Here is a 13428-nt window from a genome sequence, read left to right on the forward strand (position 1 = left end):
GATCGCTGTGGCTGATGTACGCCTCCCCGACCAGACACATGCGTTTCAGGGGGGCTGTTTCTCTCACCTACAAGGGTGTTGTATGTGGAGCCTTGGCTTAGTGACAGCAAACACCCTGAACAGAAGCAAGGAGGGGTAAGCTGAGAGGCCCGCCTGGCCTAAATTGCTGACCCCAGGGGATTCTGCTGCAGCCAGGGGGTTGGGTTACCTTAGCGGTTGGGCAAGAGCCGCTCAAAACCAGGCAGCTAATTATAAACGTTTCTTGGCCCTGCCTCCTTCCTCGGAGCAGCACGGAGCCCAGTCTTCTCTCCCTGCCCCTAATAGGACACAGGGTCCCCGAAAAGGCAATGTGAGACGGAGCCCAGGAAAGGTCAGGCAGGCACTTACAGGTGGGAAAGTGCTAAATCAATGTCTCCCGGAAGAGGCTCAACAAGCCCTGAAGCAGTTGTTCTCTGCTGGGTTTAACCCACATCCAAGTGCTGAAAACAAATCAAATACAGTGGTACCTCGGGTTACATACGCTTCAGGTTACAGACTCCGCTAACCCAGAAATAGTACCACAGGTTAAGAACTTTGCTTCAGGATGAGAACAGAAATCGTGCTCTGGCGGCGCGGCAGCAGCAGGAGGCCCCATTAGCTAAAGTGGTGCTTCAGGTTAAGAACAGTTTCAGGTTAAGAACAGACCTCTGGAACAAATTAAGTACTTAACCCAAGGTACCACTGTACCCAAAACAAAAGAAGGACCCTTAACTCGGGGAAGAAGAGAGGAAGGGTGCCAAGGGAGACTCTGTATGGCGACTTCATGGTGGCAAATCACACGCTCCATCCTTCATATCCTGCCAGGGATTATGGGACTAGGTCACATCTGGTGGCAAACAAGGAGCAATGCGGTTTGCTGCTGAGAAGGCTTTTCCTAGCCTGCTTTCCTTCCCTCTGCCCCCTGCTTTCCTAAAATAAAACTGTTCGCTCCCTCTGGAGAAGAGAGGGTGTGGAAGCAGATGAGGTGAGTGCAAGAGCAGTGCTATTTTTCTCGACAAAGAAGTGCCGGAACTCACCATGAACTCACCTTGCTCTCTTATAATGGTAATGGCGTCCACCTGAGAAGTGCCGGAACTGAGTTCTGGCAAGTCTCAGTTGAAAAAGATCCCCAGGGTGAGAGCCTGCTTTGAGTTTGCATCAGTCCAAAGGAGAGCTGAGCCGAACTCAAATTGGGGGCTTCCATTGAAGTCTGGGGGCTTGCATTTTTAGGTCCCTCCATTTTGAATAACTGGCCCATACAGTGGTACCTCGGGTTAAGTACTTAATTCGTTCTGGAGGTCTGTTCTTAACCTGAAATTGTTCTTAACCTGAAGCACCACTTTAGCTAATGGGGCTTCCTGCTGCCGCCGCGCCGCCGGAGCACGATTTCTGTTCTCATCCTGAAGCAAAGTTCTTAACCCGAGGTACTATTTCTGGGTTAGCGGAGTCTGTAACCTGAAGCGTATGTAACCTGAAGCGTATGTAGCCCGAGGTACCACTGTACTGAAAAGCAAAGCCATCTACTCTTCCAAATGACCAGGGCAATGTTTTGCTTGTTTTTCTGGTTGTTGGGCAACGCTTCACAGGACCAGTTGCAGGTTTCCAGAGGCCCAGACTGTGGCAGGCTTCTAGTAGACATCTCCCCCCCTAGTTCCACAAGCTTTCTAAATGCACTAAGCACAGGAAAACTCCCCTCTCTTCTTCCTTTTCCTCCTCCTTGTTTCCTTTCTGGTGCTGATTTGCAGGCCTGCCATTTTTGTCACCCGCTGCCAGGGCCTGAGATTTTCACCGCATGAGGTGGAATAGACTCGTTACTCGAGGCCGGCTGAAGTATTTTGGCACCCGTGGCAGAAAAACCGCACACGTGCCCCACCCAGGGAGTAAAAATGCAATTGTAATAAAATGAAATAAGTAAGAATTTGCAGCCCTTTCACAACATCCCCTGTGGACTCCTAACCATATTTTTAGTTCGGTACAGCACAACCCCCTCCTCCAGTTCTGGGGGCTTTTCAGGACAGGCAATGGAGATCGTAAGCACTGTGTAAAAGCAGAGCAGAATAATTCCCATCCCCGTAATGTGTGAAGTTAACTTGCTTGGGAAAAGCAAGTAGAAACCAGAGCCCTTTGAAATACAGCAGTGCTTCAAGGGGCAGCGGCTGCATTCTAGTCAGCAGGGAGTTAGGACAAATTCAGACCTTCGAAGTGTCCCTATTTTCCAGGGATTTACGGAAGGCGTCCTAGTTTCTGATTTGATCGCCGAATGACCCGCTTTTCCTTAGGACACCCATATTTTCATCAGATAAATGTTGGAGGGCACAGAGTTGTGCGACCGCTGAGCCAAGGAGATAATTAACTAGGCCAGTGTTTTTCAACCACTGTTCCGCGGCACACTAGTGTGCCGCGAGATGTTGCCTGGTGTGCCGAGGGAAAAATTGAAAAATTCGAAAGATTTTTTAAAAGAAAAAAGTCAAATTTTCGCCCACTAGGCGGGCGCCGGACTGTGTCCACCCTATTTTCCATTCATCCTGGGTGGGGATCAGATCGGATGGGATCGGATGAGAGCGGACAGGCGGTCCGCTCTCATCCGATTCCCCATAGAGAGCAGCGGGGCTCTGACATCTCCCTCTCCGCACACAGTGGTGGTGTGCCTCGTGATTTTTTTCATGAAACAAATGTGCCTTTGCCCAAAAAAGGTTGAAAAACACTGAACTAGGCAGCCTTTAGAAGGCATCTGAGAAGGCATAGGGAAGGTTTTTTTAATGTTTAATGTTTTATTATGCTTTTATATATGTTGGAAGCTGCCCAGAGTGGCTGGAGCAACCCAGTCAGGCAGGTTATAAATAGCAAAATTATGAATAATGTTATTAAGGAATAGGATGTCCCTATTTTCATCGAAGAAATGTCAGAGTACAGTGGTACCTTGAGTTAAGTACTTAATTTGTTCCGGAGGTCCGTTCTTAACCTGAAACTGTTCTTAACCTGAAGCACCACTTTAGCTAATGGGGCCTCCTGCTGCTGCCGTGCTGCCGGAACACGATTTCTGTTCTCATCCTGAAGCAAAGTTCTTAACCCGAGGTACTATTTCTAGGTTAGCGGAGTCTGTAACCTGAAGCATCTGCAACCTGAAGCGTATGTAACCCGAGGTACCAGTGTATGCAAGTTTGAGGGTCTTGCCAACCTCTATAGCAGGCATGGCCAAACTTGGAGCTCCAGATGTTTTGGGACTATAACTCCCATCATCTCTAGCTAACAGGACCAGTGGTCAGGGGTGATGGGAATTGTAATCCCAAAACATCTGGAGCACCAAGTTTGGCCATGCCTGCTCTATAGCGAGGATGGAGAACTTGTGGCTGGCAGGGGCTGATGGGAGTTGGAGTTTGATACCATGAAGTGGTCCATGGTTTCCTCAGAGCTCTGCTTTCTCCAGGAATGAGGCAAGCCTCCTCTGTGAGTTGTAGGGTGTGGACAGCTGTGGAGGAAAAAGTGGGTTTTGTTTCCCGTTGCCCTTCGGTGTGTCGTCACGCTTGCAGAAGGAAGACCCAAAGCCTCTGGGATCCACTTTTCCATCTTCCACGGTCCTGTCTCCCAACGGGAGCTATGCAAAGCATCCTGGAGCTAAGCTGCGCCCTGCAAGGTTCTGGCGGAGTCCGGGCGACAGCTGGACCCCTCCGTCGCTCATCTCCCTGCTCCTTTGGCCCCGGAGGTTGGGTTATTATTGATCGCCGGTCGTGATGGCTCAGCACTCTGCACCTGGCTATATTAGGGGGTCAGGACAGGCTGGGAAAAAGGAGTCGATGCTGGTGGCTTTATTGGGAGGTGGGCAGTGTGGGCTCAGCGCATAGTGGGAATGGAACAGGGATGACATCATGCAGAAGGACTCGCTTTCCAAAAGGAGAGGTGCCAGGGCTCAGGCCTGCCTGGGTAGCCCTGCCTTTCCCACAGTGAAATATACTCGGAGTCGAGAGTGGATTTCATGCTCTTTATTCAGCTCATAGTAGTGAGGAATGCAAGTTCCCCCCAAATATCTGCTTTATATACATTATTTACACAATGGGCCACACGTGATTGGCTAATTCTGGGATTCTCCTATAGGCCAATCAGGTTGCAGATTTACTTCCACCTGGAGCTGGATTGGGTGGCTCCTGCCGACCAACCGTACTGCTGCATTGTTCTAGGACCAATCAGACGGCTGTATTCTGAACCTATTGTTCTAGGACCAATCAGACTGCTGCATTTTGAATCCTATTGTTCTAGGACCAATCAGACTGCTGCATTTTGGATCCTATTCATCTCAGTACATAACACACAGGTTTTGGGGAGCTCTTGGAGTGGCAGAAGGACAAATTGTGATTCTGTCGGACAACGATCACCTGAACAAGGGGCGGGGGGGGGGGGGAGCAAAGGGCTGAGATGCGGAGCAACTGATAACCTTAGAACAGGGGTCAGCAAACTTTTTCAGCCGTGGGCCGGTCCACTGTCCCTCAGACCTAGTGGGGGGCCGGAATATATTTTGAAAAAAAATAATGAACAAATTCCTATGCCCCACAAATAACCCAAAGATGCAGTTTAAATAAAAGCACACATTCTACTCCTGTAAAAACACACGGATTCCCAGACCATCCGTGGGCCAGATTTAGAAGGTGACTGGGCCGGATCCCGCCCCCGGGCCTTAGTTTGCCTACCCATGCCTTAGAAAATAGAAAACACTTGTATAAAATATTACTTATTTGGGAAATATAAGGACAGAACTACCTAAATTGTATAGAAATTAATTATGTATGCTACTACTACAGCACCGAGAATGTTACTTGCCCCAAAATGGAAAGAAGCAGAAGTCCCAGTAAAGGAAGAATGGACACAAAAACGTATGGAATATGCAGAAATGGCGAAACTTACCAGAAGAATAAAAAATCAAGATAACAAACTTTTTTTAATAAAAGAATGGAAATGATTTATTGGATATTTACATATAAATTACAAACAGATAAAAACATTAGCCTGATTATTGTAATAACCTGCAGTTTTGTAATAACCTGATTATATATTTAAAGTAGATAATTAAATGAGCAAGTTAAATGAATTTGGATATGCAGAAGATATTAAAAAACAAATTTAAGGAACCGCAGAAAGAGGGGGAAGGAAGTCAAATTTTGAAATGTTAAATGGATTGTAAAGCTGATGAAATGAAACTATTCTAAAGGGAAAAGTCATGTTTGTTGTTTTTGTTTAGATGATGCATACAGGTGTCAACGAACATATTAGAAGAGACACATACCCTGTTTTCTATCACGCAGGAGGGAACGCCTTTTTAAAAAAACGCGGTGCTTCCAATCTGCAGTTTTTATAAGTGCTACTTTTATAAAAGATTAGTACTTGCCTCAATTAAAATATAATATAATTTGAAAACAAGTATACATTTTTTTTAAATGGTGATTCATCAGAGGCACCTTTACAGTCAGTCACACTAATTTTAGCTGATTTTTCATTCAACAGTCTGGGGAGCAAATACTACAAAATGCCAGTAACCTGGAAGCAAACATAGCTCAATTCCAATGCTGATTCACAAATGTTTCAGACAGTTAACTGGTACAAGCAGTTGGATCTTGCCTTTAGCAGTTGTCTCGTGTTTAATAACCCTTTTAGATAGCGGGTTTTTATTTTCCTCCAACTGGAGCTATTTTCCATCATTAGGACGATTGCAATCATTTCTGCTCCCGTACAAGGTTGTGAATATGAGCAAGCTACCTTCTTGCATGCAAATGACTGTAACAGGCCACCTTTGCATTAGCACTGGTTAAAATGGGATTAGATGTTGCCTTGTTGGACGGGAGCCTTTTCGGCTCGGCAAAAACGCTCTAAATGTTCTTGGTTCTTGTCTGGATCAATATGAAACTACTTGATGATTTCTGATGCGGGCGGCTGCACCGTATCGATTTTAGGTGCTTTTATTCCATTGTGATGTTATTGCTTTTTATACTGTTGGCAAAGCACGAGGCCTGCTGTTTTAATGGACCTGGCAACTTTATGGCTTGCTTGTTGCTTCAAATGTCTGGGTTTTTGTTATTTTATGGCATAAATAAGTGAATCAGCTATAGCGTCCATAAATGCAGTCCCTTTAGTGTTTTGCTTAACCTGGGTCTGAAACCTTGGCTCAACAGGAGGACGAGGGCCTTGTATTATACATGGTGCTGTTTTGCTTCCCTTTCCCCAAGGTGAACTATGGGTAGGGGCCATAGTTCCCCGGTAGAGCACAATCCTGAGATTGTAGAGTTGGAAGGGACCTTGAGGGTCATCTAGTCTAACCCCCTACAACACATGCTGAAAGTTCCATTTTCAATTTAATGTTGTTTTATATTTTGCATTGCCTTGTACAGTGGTACCTTGGGTTACAAACACCTTGGGTTACAAACACCTCGGGTTTCAAACACTTTGGGTTACAGACTCCGCTAACCCGGAAGTAGTACCTCGGGTTAATAATTTTACCTCAGGATGAGAACAGAAATTGTGTGGCAGCGGCGTAGCAGCGGCAGGAAGCCCCATTAGCTAAAGTGGTACCTCAGGTCAAGAACGGTTTCAGGTTAAGAACGGACCTCCGGAACCAGAGGTACCACTGTACAGAACATCCTAACAACCAAGATTCAAAACACACAAAATTGTTTAAATCAACAGGCCCTTTCATTCCCTTGCATCTCTGGCTAGAAGTTGCAGATAGCAGATGATGCACAAGCCATGTTCAAATATATAAAAGGATGTCACATAGAGGAGGGAGAAAGGTTGTTTTCTGCTGCTCCAGAGAAGCGGACACGGAGCAATGGATCCAAACTACAAGAAAGAAGATTCCACCTAAACATTAGGAAGAACTTCCTGACAGTAAGAGCTGTTCGGCAGTGGAATTTGCTGCCAAGGAGTGTGGTGGAGTCTCCTACTTTGGAGGTCTTTAAGCAGAGGCTTGACAACCATATGTCAGGAGTGCTCTGATGGTGTTTCCTGCTTGGCAGGGGGTTGGACTCGATGGCCCTTGTGGTCTCTGCCAACTCTATGATTCTATGATTCTATGAACTCTGCCTGAAACGTTGGAGGCCTTCTGGTAGCTTGTGTGGACAATACTGAACTAGATGGACAAAATAACTGACAGCTTACTATGTTGTGCACCAGCAAGTATGATATGGGCTTAATTGAGACATTGTACCAGACCGTGGTGTACAGTCACTGGAGTTTGAGCAAACCATGGTTTGAGCTTCCAAACATACAGGCAAACCATAGTTTATAGTTGCATCTCCGCTTTCATTTTTGCAACTCCTCTTTCTAAGTGCAGGGGCTCTGGAGACATAACGAGTCTGGCAGCTCCACAGTTGATCGATTCAGAGATAATGCCAAACCATAGTTTGCACATATCATGGTTCCTATACCCACCTCAAACCATGGTTTCCAATCCTGGTTTGATGGATGATTGGAAACCATGACTTGCCAATTTAGACTTCACACTAAAGCTTCCACGGCCATGACTTGCCATGATATCTGGACTGAGGCAATAGTGTTTATATCTGGCCTGCTTTTAATGCATGCCCGAACTCAGCCCCAGAACTTCTTTTCTGCTGCAGGTGGGCATTCTGAGGGGAGGACAATTCTGAGAATAGAGATACAGGCAGGGATAAAGTTAAGCGTTTCACCCTAATTCACCTTTCTTCTTTTATTCTTTCCTGATGACAGCCTCCAATGGCTGCTCTTCATTACAGATAGAGCTGTAACGTTCTCACTTTTCTTGTGCTTCCTTCCCCCGTTGGTTCCATCCCACAGTCATGATTTATCTCCCTTAGCACCCTGCTTCCTGGGTCCACTTCCCTTAACCGGCCAGTGGCAACAACCCCAATTCCTCATCCTTACCATTTTTCTGCTTCTCCTCTGCAGTTCCCCTGTTTGCGCCCCCAAATCCACACCTCCTTCCTCCTCCTATGGGTGGTAATTAGGGCCCTCGCTCTGGATTAACACCCCCAGCAGACGCATTTACACATAAGGGGCATGGAAAGCTGGAGAGCAGCCTAAAGCCTGGAAGGCACTGCAAGGGGCGGGATGGAACATGCCCAACAGGTGGGGTTGGATGTGCAATATATGCCAGTAGATGGTCTACATTGTGTGGGTTCCACTAAATTCAAAGATCAAAACTGATGTTTCTGAGTCCTAAAGTTTAGGTCCAAAAACTCCGTTGCCTTGCATTTTTTCACCTCAAAATGTCTCGTCACATTTTCCACAAACTCGTGTGTGAAAATTCTTCCATATTTCTTTTCCACCTTGCTCTTCTGTACTAGACACAACAAAACTCCTGCTTCTTAATAACTTTACTAAGCCTCCTGTGCTCCAGATTTCTCTACACTCTCTTTTGGACACATTGGCTTTCCTCCTTTGACCAAAGTGCAATAAAGTAAAGGTAAAGGGACCCCTGACCATTAGGTCCAGTCGTGGCCAACTCTGGGGTTGCAGCGCTCATCTCGCTTTACTGGCCGAGGGAGCGAGCGTACAACTTCCGGGTCATGTGGCCGGCATGACTAAGCCGCTTCTGGCGAACCAGAGCAGCACACGGAAACGCCGTTTACCTTCCCGCTGGAGTGGTACCAATTTATCTACTTGCACTTTGATGTGCTTTTGAACTGCTAGTTGGGCAGGAGCAGGGACCGAACAACAGGAGCTCACCCCGTCGTGGGGATTCGAACCGCCAACCTTCTGATCGGCAAGTCCTAGGCTCTGTGGTTTAACCCACAGCGCTAAGCCTCCTGTGCTCCAGATTTCTCTACACTCTCTTTTGGACACATTGGCTTTCCTCCTTTGACCAAAGTGCAATAGATCCACTTAAAACGAAGAGGAAAAGAAACAGACTTTTTTGCAGTTAGGAAAGTGATGGAGAAATGGATTGAAAAGTGTGGAATGGATTGATGGTTCGCAGGAAGATGGATAAATACCCTACAAGCAAATCAGGACGAATGGAGGAAGAATTGTATATAACTCAGTGTTGTATATAACTTTCCTCCAAACAAATAAGAACGAATGTTCCATGAGGACCAGCTACAACCTAACCACCACACAAATTTTGGAGGAGCCTTCAAGTAGAAGAAATGGATCGGATCCACCTTTTCTGTCTAGTTGTAAGAGTCAATAGCTACATCTTCCCCTCTTCCTTCAACTCCCTCCTCAAAATGTCCCATTTCTCAGAAGTATCCAGCTTAACCCTGCTGGACCTTCCATGCTGAAGTGACCCATGAGGAGAAATGAAGGCAGGAACTGATGTCTCAATGGTGCAACAAGTTTTGAGCCACAATTTCAGCTCAGCTTCACGCAGGAGAGTACCTGCAATTTGGGCTTTGCTTTAGGTGGTGTCAGAGCTGCTTCCAGATCCTAGCTCACAGAGGATCACGCTAGCCAGCGATCATTTGTAAAAGTCTTTATTGAGTTACAGTTTCCATTCCCAAGCTGCTGCGTGCAACTCTACGTCTTATGGGTTAGACCGGCGAAGCTCCGTCTGAGTCTCCGCCCCCTGTACACCAGCTAAATGCCCTAGCCTTACTCCACCTTTTCCGCCTGACCATTCTTCTCTGGGTCCCTCTGCCCCCCGTGGTCTCTTCCTTCCGGGACGCTTCTGACGCTGACCCCCCGGACCCTTCTGTCTCCTTGCGTCGGGCTTTAGGACCTGGCTCCCTTTCCGGGCTGCTTACTGCGCCACCTTCCTGTGCATTTGAACTTGGCGCGAGCGCCCAACCTTCCACTCTCCGCCTGACCGTTTCCTCGCTCCTCGATGGAGGTGTGGCCACTCCTGACTCATGCCCTCCCTCCTGCTGCGAGCTGCCAGAGCTCGGTACCTGGCGCCCTTCCTCTCCACTGCGTTCTGTTGGTGATGCTGGTCCCGATTTCCAACTGCTGCTCTCTGAGCCCCCTCTGGACCCTTCTTCCTGGGGTGTCCCCCTAGGCTCCCCCCTTGCTCTGGCCACTGGCGCCCCTTCCTGTGAATCTTCTGATTCACTGGAAAGACTCAGAGATCTCGGGTCGTCGTCATCACTCATCTTTTCTTCTGCCTCCTCCCCTTCGCTCTCTGTTTCCTCCCTTGCCCTCGCCTCTGCTCCTGAACCCCTGACAGGTGGCAAAATGTATTGGACTGGCACTGAACCCTTCAGTCATAACACAACCCACAATCCAAATAAAGACAAGTATGCGTATGCAGTTGCTACACAATCATCTCTTGATCCCCTTTCTTCTCCCCCTCCCCGCCTTTTCTTGTTTCCCACACTTTCAGCGTTTAGACTGTGTTCCTTGGGGGCAAGTACCGTATTTTTCGCTCCATAAGACACACCTTCTTCTTCCTAAAAAGTAAGGGGAAATGTCTGTGCGTCTTATGGAGCGAATGCGTGGTCCCTGGAGCCGAATTGCCCAGGGGCAAAAAGCAGATCATGCTTTTTTTTTTTTTTTGAAAGAGGGAAGTGGGTGTTGAAACAAAGCCACTGATTGCAAGCGATCGGGAGAGAGATAAGGGACGCTAGCGATAAAGGAGGCTGCCTGGGGGGGGAGGTAAAAGCCCATGCATCCTCAGGATTTTTACATTGGGTCACCCCAAATTCACCCCAAATTCACCATCAGATCACATAGCATGTCCATGGCTACAGCCTGCACACAAAAAATCACTCACCCACTGTTCCCTGGGGCTGCAATGGCGCAAAAACGTGGTTACAAAGCATGGATCCACATGGATCCTCAGGATTTTTGCACTGGGCTACCCCAAACTCGCCATCAAATCACATGTCTGGGGCCACAGCGTGGACCACAAAAGTCATACATCCACTGTTTTGTTCAGAATATTTTTTTCCTTGTTTTCCTCCTCTAAAAACTAGGTGCATCTTATGGTCAGGTGCGCCTTATGGAGCAAAAAATAGGGTACTTGTCTTTTGGTGAGGTGTGGGGAGGCGGGGGTACCTTGTAAAGCTCTGCGTGCCTGGGATGCATATCACCACTGCCATATTTTTGGAATCAGTGTGCATATTTGACTATATACCAAACTCAAGCGGCTCCTTATCCCCGTACTTCTGTTCTGGCGCCTAATCAGTCTTACTTTCATTCTTCTGTAGCCGCAAAGAAGAAAGAGGTGAAGAAGAAGGAGGACCCAAAGGCAGCGAAGAAAGAGGAGAAGAAAGAAGAGGCGAAAGAAGAGGCGAAAGGTGGGGCCAGGAATGTTCAGACACAGGCTGGCTAGCAGAGAGAGTCATGCTCCAGTCATAATTTTGGGGGAGTGGGAGAATGAAGAGCTGTGGGACCCCTATTCCCCCCCCCCCCAGAACTACAGTTCTCAGTGTTGTTTAACAGCTTGCGTAATTGTAGCTCTGTGAGGGGAACCGGAGTCTCCGAACAACTTGCAGCGCCCTTAACAAACTGCAGTTCCCAGAATTCTTTGGGGGAAGCCATGCTTGTTGAAAGCGGTATGATACTACTTTAAATGTATGGTGCAGATGGGGCCGTCGCTGAAGTCCTTGTGTTTGATTCCCTGGAAATCCTGTTGCATGGTGCCATGTAACTGTTGCCTTGAATGAAAAGGCCATATTTTTGGTACGAGTTGCTTTCATTAATTAGATTTCTAGTTGAACAGGAGGGAAATATTATTCCTAAATTTCCAGAATTGAGAGGGAGAGAGTTTGTGCACCCTGTAACCTACACAAAGATATTCTGCCCATCCTCCTGGTCAGCATTAAACTTTCATCTTCTGGCGTGTTGCCGTCGAAAGCTCTGACTCCCAACTAATAAACTGCAGGCCTCCGCCAGACTGTTTTAATTAAATAAATGGCACAGAGGTAAGATGATATGTTTTACTGGAAATGCTGGCCCAGTAAAAAAGTGGTGCTTTGCTGATTTTGCAACCTTCCCTCATGGCACTGAAAAGGACATTACTGCCCTTTTTTAAAAAAATTAAAAGCTAAAATTAGACAATATGTATTTAAAGCAGGCAGTCACACAAGACACAAGACCGATCTAGACCCCAGATCCTTAAGCCATAAATGCAGCTGCTACACAAAGGTTTGACCATCACATCCTTAACAAAACATACTGGTTCATTTTATGCATCATGTGAGCTGAAATGAAAACACAGCTGAACAGATTTCTGATTATTCTTCATAACGGATATCCTGGAACAGAACAGGAACAAAAGTAAAATACAGTTGTACCTTGGATCCCAAACGCCCTGGAACTCAAACATTTTGGCTCCCAAACGTTACAAACCTGGAGGAGATTGTTCTGATTTGCAAACTTTCTTTTGAACCCGAATGTCCGATGGGGCTTCTGATTGGCTGCAGGAAGCCGCGATTTGGTTTTCAGACGTTTTGGAAATCGAAGGGATTTCTGGAACAGATTCTGTTCAGCTTCCAAGGTACAACTGTACAAACTTCCAGATCTAGAGAATATTCGCCAGACTTACAAGCTTCAGGCAATGGGGAAATATACTTGGAGTTGTGGAGAAACACCCCCATGGTTTGGGTCAAGGTTCTAACGTTATATATATTTTTCCCCTTTTCTGTGTTCCTTAGCAGAGGCTCCGGCAGAACAGGCACCATCAGGTGAGGTCCAGAGATTGCAGCCTGGAGAAAAATGTCCTTAACATCTGCTGGTATTGCTTGTATATTGGTTATATGTGTTTCCATATGCTCTGTACCCAGAGACATACCACTCCTTGTGTATAGAAGTTCTCACAGCTACCTGTCGAGATGTCCGACCTTCCATCAATAAGTTGTCCCATGCCTACTCATATCTTCTGCAGGGATTTGAATAAATATCAGCTTCTTCCCTGAGGTGTATCCCTACCCTTCAGTGATATCCTACCCCAATACCTATTGCCTGCTGTTGCTGCTACTACTGGACGCGGGTGGCGCTGTGGTCTAAACCAGTGTTTCCCAACCTTTTTTGGGCAAAGGCACACTTGTTTCATGAAAAAAATCTCGAGGCACACCACCATTACAGCCCCGTGACGTCAGCGTGCAGCGTCACGCTGGGAGGGACATGAATTGCTAGCAAATTACATAATCACCTCCTTGAGGGCTGGCTCATCTTCTCCGAAGGCAGAACCCCATTAATTAACAGGACAGACTCACACCATAGCCAAGACGAGGGGGGAAAACCTCAGTCATGCACAGTCATGCACATGTGGGGGCTAAATGAGGACGAAGACCGGGCAGAGAGCAGGGTTCAAATCACCCCACCTGGCCAGGACAATCCCTGGGTGCTCCCTTGGGCCACTCGCCTGACCCACCTCGCAGAGCTGTTGTTGCGAGGATAACACGGGGAGAACCACGCGCGCCCCCGGGAGCTCCTTGGAGGAGAAAGCGGGCGATGAATGCAATGCACGAAATATATGAGAGGCAACCAGGTTTTGCAGGTGAGGGGCCC

At 47.1% G+C, this 13428-nt stretch overlaps 1 protein-coding gene across 4 annotated transcripts in view; it reads left to right on the top strand.

Moving 5' to 3' along the window:
- The window catches only part of MYBPC2 (myosin binding protein C2), a 68236-nt gene that overhangs the window by 13715 nt on the left and 41093 nt on the right, over positions 1 to 13428 (top strand). For 2 of the 4 annotated variants that reach the window (XM_083469481.1, XM_083469483.1), the window contains exons 2-3: positions 11124 to 11213; positions 12573 to 12602. In XM_083469481.1, the coding sequence (XP_083325607.1) occupies positions 11124 to 11213; positions 12573 to 12602 (120 nt within the window). The remainder of the gene's footprint in view (positions 1 to 11123; positions 11214 to 12572; positions 12603 to 13428) is intronic. The other 2 variants (XM_083469482.1, XM_083469484.1) reach the window with 1 other exon arrangement.

This window comes from Podarcis liolepis, assembly GCF_965112155.1.
Source record: "Podarcis liolepis genome assembly, chromosome: 13".
NCBI lineage: Eukaryota > Metazoa > Chordata > Lepidosauria > Squamata > Lacertidae > Podarcis > Podarcis liolepis.